The 8,596-nt window shown below is 33.6% G+C and overlaps 1 protein-coding gene across 1 annotated transcript; it reads left to right on the top strand.

Annotated features, from left to right (window-relative positions):
* Nucleotides 1-2,713: 2,713 nt before the first annotated feature.
* On the top strand, nucleotides 2,714-7,633 carry LOC129257155 (uncharacterized). The gene is made up of 4 exons (XM_064095990.1): nucleotides 2,714-2,733; nucleotides 3,182-3,264; nucleotides 5,227-5,424; nucleotides 7,506-7,633. The coding sequence occupies exons 1-4, from the start codon at nucleotides 2,714-2,716 to the stop codon at nucleotides 7,631-7,633; spliced, it is 429 nt and encodes a 142-aa protein (XP_063952060.1).
* The last annotated feature ends 963 nt before the right edge of the window (nucleotides 7,634-8,596 follow it).

Below are 8,596 nucleotides of genomic sequence, written 5' to 3'. Positions count from 1 at the left end.
TGTAGTTTAACCCTGGATGTAGATAGAGAGGTGTAGGACAACCTCATATACCATAGAGGACTGTTGAATATGGGAACAAAGGAACATGGCTTGGTAGTAGTGGTGACCTATACTCCACAATCATGAGTTCATTTCAGTTCACCACCCCATCTGATCATGGTTTCAATTTGCATGACACATTAGCAGAAAGAGAAATCCAACAATCTGATTCAAATAGGTTTGTCTCCCATAAAACAAGCGAGATCAGTTTAGAGAACCCCTTGCGCTTTTTTTGTTTCCTGACAGAGGTTGTATTGGAAGTAAAAAGAGCTTAATTCTTTTGATGTTTCAGAGCTATTACAGTGTATAAATGCAATCCTCTCTATCTCAATCGATACATGAAAATGTTTCCTGTTCACTTTTATAACACGCAAGAATAGAACAGGAGTGAAGTAAATCCCTGTGTTGCGCATGTATGAGATCAGATAGCTGGGGCAGAGGTGTAGCCATTTTTATTATCTCTCTTCACCGTCTCTATTTTTTTTCCTGTGTACAATCTACATACAATGTCAAAAATTTGTGTGTGTGTATATGAATACGATCACAGTAGGACATGCATATTATTCGGGAAGCCATCTGACTCATATTATACCGAGTCTTCTCTTTTTGCTATGTAATGAAACTCTTTGTGTGTTTAATGGCATTAGCAGATTTTTGTCCCTCTCTTTCTCTCGTTCTGTTTTTTTTTTTCCTCTCTTCATCCTCTCCTGTTCTCCGCACCATCAAGGAGAAGAAAAAAAAAATCTTTGGAGCATGCCATATGTGGGCTTCCAATACTGAGCGAGTTGCACATTTGCATAGCTGTGATTGATTCCTGCTCAGAGGTTGGACGACATTTTGCTATTAACCTACACCTTATATCCCATGTTGGAGCTGACATTAGATTACTGGTGCTCCACATCCTAAAGAAATGTGGCTTTATGAAGGCTGTGCGATGATGGCAGTGTCAAAGATTGTGTGTTTCTTGCTATTGATTGAATAATGTATTAACGATACCTGTGATTAAAATGAACCCATTGGATTCTTGTTGAACTTAAGATAAAGAGTTGATCAACTCTATTCTCTGTTAAAAACATACTCCAGGTAAATGTGGTATTAAACCTACCATCAAATCGAAACTCCACATACCATTCATTTGATTGGTTGTTGAATAAATGTCACCCATTCCCTATGAGACATGTAGAAAATTCAATGGCAAAGGCACTGTTAAAGGGTTTGGTAACTTTGTTGAAACGTGGCCGAATAAATTGTTAAATTTGGATATTTGTGCCATGTTATTATGTTCAGTTGTATTTTTGAATAAGTAGGAATATAAAGATAAACTATTGAAATGAATGAACATCATTCATATTATAGATACCGCCTACATGTGGATATCATTCAGGGCAGCGTTTCATCAACATTTTTGTCCGACAACTTTCACTGATTTTGATTGGCTGAGAAGCACTGTTACTATGGGAACAGTTGGATAAAATAGGACCTGTCAGATAAGTTGTCTGTCAGGTCCTTTCATGAAACACTCTCCAGGTCTCTATAATATTTTTACATTTCATGAAGCATATACATGTATGTACACTGGAAGACATCCTTTGAACTACAATTTTTTTCTGGGCTTCAATCCATTTTTAACCGTCATCAATGTTGATATAGCAATATAAGTCCATTCAGCTCATACATGTATATTACCAAACTTATTTGATAGTGGGTTTTATCAAGTGTGCATATATCTAAATGCAGTGGTTATGCATCATTGATTGATCATGAATTCTTGATGGCATCTAATGGTTTCTTCAGATTTTTTATTGTGAAAAATATCTATCATAATCTTATTAATTTGTGCCTAATGATGCTGTTTTCTCTTTTGTTTCATGCACAAATCGACCATTAATGTAAATTCATTATAATGATCCATAAAAATTTCAGCAACGGTAATGAATTCCATTAGGACTAGGAGTGCATGTCTATCTTGTCTTTCTTGCACTTCAACACCAGCAATTATTCAAATCAGAATAGAATTGCCCCAAGGCTTTGCTTACTAAAAGAATAAACAGTGGTCTATTGATATATGAAATTCTTTTTCTACAATTTATTGATGCTCTGAAATCAGTCAAATTAGATAGGTGATGGACTGATGGTTTGAAAGAAAATGATAGATGATTACAGAATCTACATGTAAATTATCCAATGATTGGGGATCTGCTTTCTGTGAAGGGAGAGTGCAATTAATTACATACATGTACATACACATGTAGTAAATGCTTCTTTTCAAACAAGTACTTCATTAATTATTTAAGTTGGTAGTATATGTATTGCAGGTAAAAAAACTAAGTGCAGAAGAGCTTGAGAAGGCAATGATATTGTTCTTATTTATCTTAACTGTATAAGAAAATAAAGATTTTGGGGCATAACACTGAAAATAGCATCATGATCATATGATTGTCTTTCAGTCTGACTGTTGTCTAATTTTATACACATCAAGATTGTCTCATAACCGTTATTTTGTTTAATTGCCACTTTATAGTCCAATTATGATTTTATCTAATTTTTAGTTACGTAATGATCATATTGTCCATTACCCACTTGATTTTTTGATACCACTAACAATATTTTGTCAGTCATACATGTATCAGATGTATTGATAATTTCCCAAAATTGATTGGCCCTCTTATATAACATGGGGAAAGAGTTTGGAAAGTAGATCAAATAATCATCATTAGAAAAAAAAAAATCACATGTTGGTATTAAACCAAGTGATGTTTGGTTTACTTATATAAAAATTAGATGATTTGGGAATTAGACAAACCAATCAGAATAGTGTTTTTTTAATTGCAGTGCAATGAGCTTATAAAATTTGATCTATCATATGATACTGAAACATGATGTTTATAGAAAATTTCAAGGAAAAACATAAAAACATACATTATTGAAAATGAAAGTAAGTTTAGAGTTAATGAATGTGGTTTTCTGCTGTCTATTTTTTTTTAATAATAAAATTTCATTAACATCAGGAACCAGAGCTTGTCTTCCTTCTAATATTAGACAATACTTCTCAATTTTTATGCCAATCACCAATCATAACTGTATATATATTTCATAAGAAATAATTTGTAAATCTATTTGTTTGTTTGCTTTTATATTCCAGTATGGAGCCAGCTGAGAGCTCTGCCCCTAAAAGTCCAGTTGGACTGGGGGCAGGTGGTTTCTTTGATTCCGCACATCTATTTGGTAAGTTTAATTCTTAATTTCCCTTTTTTTTTTAATCACTAATAAAACAAGTCTTGATTAGCTTGAAAATACAAATACAAGTAATCCCTTTCCAATGCTTTATTCAGTTAATGGATAAAATAAAACCCATTTTCAGTTCTTAACAATGAATTGCCCACTTTGTATCCAAACAGTTGCTAATGAATAAATAATATAATATAATGAAATAAATCTTGAACTATATTCTAGTGGATGTACATACATGTTGCTATGTTAGTAACTTATTCAAGATATATTACTTGACTTATTTGCTATTAACATTTCTAAGAATACTAAATTGGAATCAAATTAAATGTTATTTATTTCAGATTTGAAAAAGAAAATCATACTGATTTATGATAAAACACTTTCAAATATGTGACATATCATTTGACAATTCTTTGCATAGATCTCTAAGCATTTTCTTCCCCATCACCATTTCATATCAAATGCAATGTCATCAATATGTATGCTAATCCTTGAAAATATACTTGTCTGCAATCAACATCATGGGATGAGTCACTTTCTATCTGGAACAAATTACAAGGGATCAGAGAAGGAGTAGTTTTGCTTCTATTTTGTTATCAAGGTGATAAGAGAAGAAAAAAAAGGGGGGGGTACTATAGCAATGAAAGCATCATAATGTACATACTCTCAATACATTCCATGGAATTTGCAGGATACATGTAAGTTACACCTCTTCATTTTCTTAGTAAAGTATTTTGAAGTAAATCTAACTTTCCCCAATTTTGGTCCCATTATACATTGTATGATGACAATAAATGACCGACAAGCCATAAAATGAAGAGATAATTCAGACAGTAACAAAATTTTTGCAGTGCTTCTGTTAAAACAGTGATGTTGATGAATTTTGTATGATCTGTATGTTGAAATATTTCGAGAAGGAACAAAGGAATGAATCAGTGTCGATACACAATTGTTCTTCCCAGAATGAATTCCTGAATCATTACCGATGATAATCGCAACCCTTTTTCCTGCCTCCTCCCCTCCCGTATCATTATAAGCTATCAAGTGCAAAGGGTAGCTCATTCCAATCCAATCCTATTTCTCTGTCAGCTTTTATCTCTTTGTTGAAAGCTAAATGGCATTATGCGGAGCAACGTGTGACGCAAACCTTTGCATAGCAATAGCAATCGAAATGTCAAAGTGGTACACAATGTATTTGCAAGTACATATAGAATGCATTATTGAATTGAAGTAGATAAACAATTTGCTGATGTGATGCTAGTCGAGGCTCTTGCCTGTGTGTGTATGGGCGCAGGTAGACAGGATTTCGAGTGACACGACTGGAGATTCAATTTAGTATTCAGTCAACATTTATTAAGGATTTAAAGAAAGCATACATACATATGTATTCCAGGCTACATGTATATGGGTAATGAAATTCATATGCAAAGATGTTTATCTCTCAATCTCCCAATCAAGCAGATAGATGGTGAATCTTTCTTTCAATCATGTAAGCAGCAGAGGCCATTTGAATTGCCTGTCCTTTGTTATTTACTTTTACCTGTACTTTGCCCCTGTACAAAATAAATGGGGGAAAAGTTCAGCTGAATTCTCTAATTTCTTTCACGATCATGTCAACAGGGATGATGTACGAAGACAAATATATTTGTCTTTTATACTTTCATTAAAAATTACAACTGAAATATACATGTAAGTATGAATTTTCTTTGCCTTAGATTGGGATTTGGTTTGTACAATATACTGTGAATACATGTACTGGTACCTGCAGTATATGAATATATTTGTAAAATCTTTGACAGTTGATTTCCCTTGAATATTTTTGTTTGTGATAAAAATGTATCCCTCACATGCTTCTTTTTTTCCAGTCAACAATTCACATTTCCAAGAAAACCTTTTGTAATGAAATTGTCAAACGAATAAAATAAAGTGATTTCATGACCATTTTGCCTATTCCAGCACATCCCTTGTTTGCTGCCGCAGCAGCCGCCGCCCACCCGTCTACCAGTCAAGATCAGTTTTCCATGACACACATGCCCAGTGCCTTCTCCATGTTTGGGGCACACCCAGCCTTCTCCTCTCATCTCATGGGGGCAGAGTTTGGAGGACTTGGGTCGCTAAGGGCAACTGCTTCTTCCCTAGGTGCTTCCGCTTCAGGTTTGTTTAAATCACATCATTTTAGTGATTGTTTTTTAAATTTGTTTACCAGTGCTTTAATTTTTTTGTTCATGTCAGTGTTTTTTTTTTAAGTTGGTACCATCCTGTTTGTGATGTTGATAATAATCAAGATTATGATACTATTAACTGTTACAACATTGCTCTCAAGTAGTTATGTGACAGAAATGTAGAGAGAATTTTATAAAATGCTCTTAAATTTGCTCAGAATATTTGGTGAAAATGCATGCTTTTGATACTGTTCTGTCATTGGTTTAAAGTTTTTCACCAACAGAAATCCATCATGCATATTCATGATGTAATGTTACCCAATTGGCTCAGTGCCACAGTTATACCCGCCAATCAATGAGCCGGCTTCCCCTGGAACCATAGCAACTGGATAGTAGCTTGAAATAGCTTGCCTGTGAGCGTGGTACAGTTTGTGTGTGTTTGAATGTGTGGGTGGGTTCTAAGTTCAATGACCCATTTTTGCGTGGTGCCAGTGAGTGTGTGTGTGTATGTGTGTGAAAGAAAATAGTCTAGGGGGAAGCATGAATGAGTGAGTATGCTGGGGCACTTAACCCAAATGGAAGTCCTGCAGCTGATCGAACTAGTCTACTTCACAGACTCATCTGTGTTATACCAGGATTGGAGTAAGTATTAGACAGTGGATGTCGGCATCTAATATTGTAATAACCCACCTCCAGTGTTTGAAACAATGCCATATTCAACATTTTACATTATTCCCTGATAACGTTTATGACACTCAAACAAAGTTTAAGGAAGGATGCTCTATAGCCTTTCTTCAGTCAGTTTTTCTGACACTTTTCTTCTAGAATATCAATTTTAGCATGGGATTAATAAATAATATTTACACATTTATTTGAGATTATAATTTTTCCGCTCCTACGTTCATATGATAGGAATTATGAAAATTTGTCTCAATGTAAACTTACATGTATAGTAGGCCTATTCTTTCAAAGAAAACAGATACTTGTACATAATTTGAATGAAATGCCTGTAGATGTATTTTTAATAAGATATTGTAAGGTATCTGATAAAAACATTAATGTTGAGCTTTGCAGCAAGAACTAATTAATTAATTGGCTTAGCACTAGCTTGCAACTTTGCATTTACTCATTAACCATTTTATAGTGCATCTGCATTTTCATTATGACATATTTTATTATCTATAAAGAGACATTAAGCTGTGAATTTAATAATTTGTGTTTAATATTCTCAGAAATATTTTGAAAATATTTATCCACAAGTAATTTGCCCATTTCAAATATGAATTGTATTTCTAATATTCATCCTCTCCTTGAAAAGGAAGAATGCAAAATGGCTTACATTTATTTCAATTTATTCATTTATTCTTTAATGAAAGAAAGTGATGAAAATGCAGATGTCAAGTAGTAGTTATTGTGTATGATTTCTTCATGCCTGAGTTGCTGTTCATTGTTTTTTTATTTTATTAGTCCTTCAGCAGGTGAGATTGGTTGATTTGATTCAGCTAAAAAACAGGGGAGGGTTTTTCATTTGTATAGGTATTTGATGGGAGGGGGTCATAGGTATGCAGTAAACAACACCCAAATGAAAAGTGTTAGGCTCTGTTAGACTTCCCACATTATCAGATCTGTCTGTAGTGAATAAATTTGATAATCAAAATAATTTCCTCTACAATAATCATATACAGTTCTGTGTAACACTTACACAGATATTTTTGACATTGCAAATCTCCATACTTTTCAATTATGAAATGTACATTTGAAGCAAGATTATGTACAGCAATATATGCTTGCTGTGAAGTGAAAACACCCAGATGAATACAAGTTATTTGAATGTAAATAGTAAATACAACAATGAGACTACATTTAGAAACAAGTTATGCTATAAAATACTACACAACTTTGCATGATGCTAATTTGGTGTTTAGTGTATGTTACATGGACATTGTGATATTGGATATAATGGTAAATTAATCCACTCATAATTGCTAATCTTCGCATCTCATGCTTACTAAACCAGTGCAATTCATTCTAATACCTTTTTTTTTGTCTACTCATTGTTCTTTTTTTCTCCAGTCCCGGGATGGCCATTTGAGGCCAGTGCTCAGTTGTATAACCTGGCAAATTTAGGTGATTACTTCAACCATATTTCTACTGAAACTTCAACAATCATGCTTTCCTTTTTCTTTTTTGTAGCAAGCTGAAACTTTTCTTTTTGGAATGGCTGTAGTCTTGTTTTCCTGGTCAACTTGCATTCTTTCTTGAGTTTACTTTGATTTTTAAATTTATAGATGCAGATTTTTAGTTGTTGTTATTTGGTCACATTTTCCTTTTCTTTATTATACTGTTTCAAATGTGATGAATGTGAGGTTGGTACTGAAATGTAGTATTTGTCATTGTCTTCTGTAGATTAAAGCACTTTAATTTGCCAGTTTTTTTTTTTTTTTTTGTTCATGTTTTCTGTAGACGAGTGAAGAAAATGCAAGTAGTTTTATTTGATGATGTCTTTCACATTCATTGCATTTAATATCACATTTGATTTCAAATTACTTTTCAGTCTCTCCCCTCTCCCATTCCTCCTCCCCCTCCTACTTTTCCTTCACCTTCTCTGTCTCCATCTCCCCTTTTTTCCCTTCCAGTTCTTTAAAAAAAAATATATATAGTTCTATTTGTCCCTGTACTACTTTTCCATTGTCAACACATTTTTCTCTGTGTGCCTTTCCCATTCCCTGACTTTCTTTTTACACATCTCTCTTAAATATCTTTAAATCTTTATTGAAACTTACATTTCCCCCTTCTCTTTCCTCCATAGATTTCTTTTGTCCTTTTCTCTCTCTCTCTCACATTGTTATTTCTTATTCCCTCTTATCACTGGCTCGGTGTGTACTGTTGATGCTGTGTTTATCTTATTTTGCATTGTAATTATGTTTCCTCCATTATTTTTATAGCCCTTTACACGAGTACATGTATTTTGCTTTCACTGGAATCTTCAATTAAGCTTGGCTTATTTTTTTTTATGTGGAGAATGTAATTTGTGTAATTTTCGTGTGCATTTGATTCAGTCCAAACTCAAGTGCATTGTTGTGCATTATGCTTGTATGATTCAGGTATGGAGTAGATATTGACACTTTGTTTTTCTTGTTCTTGAATCTTGAGTGGTATTTTTT

This window comes from Lytechinus pictus, chromosome 3, assembly GCF_037042905.1.
Source record: "Lytechinus pictus isolate F3 Inbred chromosome 3, Lp3.0, whole genome shotgun sequence".
NCBI lineage: Eukaryota > Metazoa > Echinodermata > Echinoidea > Temnopleuroida > Toxopneustidae > Lytechinus > Lytechinus pictus.
Note: the sequence above shows the minus strand (reverse complement) of the source record. Positions and strands in the feature narration are given on the sequence as shown.

What these genes read in the sequence shown, in the direction of transcription:
- LOC129257155 (XM_064095990.1), top strand. Translation starts at nt 2,714, where the DNA reads ATGGGGAAAGAGTTTGGAAA. An exon ending in ATGGGGAAAGAGTTTGGAAA is followed by an intron (nt 2,734 to 3,181) that starts GTAGATCAAATA and finishes TTTATATTCCAG; the next exon opens with TATGGAGCCAGCTGAGAGCT. An exon ending in CCTAGGTGCTTCCGCTTCAG is followed by an intron (nt 5,425 to 7,505) that starts GTTTGTTTAAAT and finishes TTTTTTCTCCAG; the next exon opens with TCCCGGGATGGCCATTTGAG.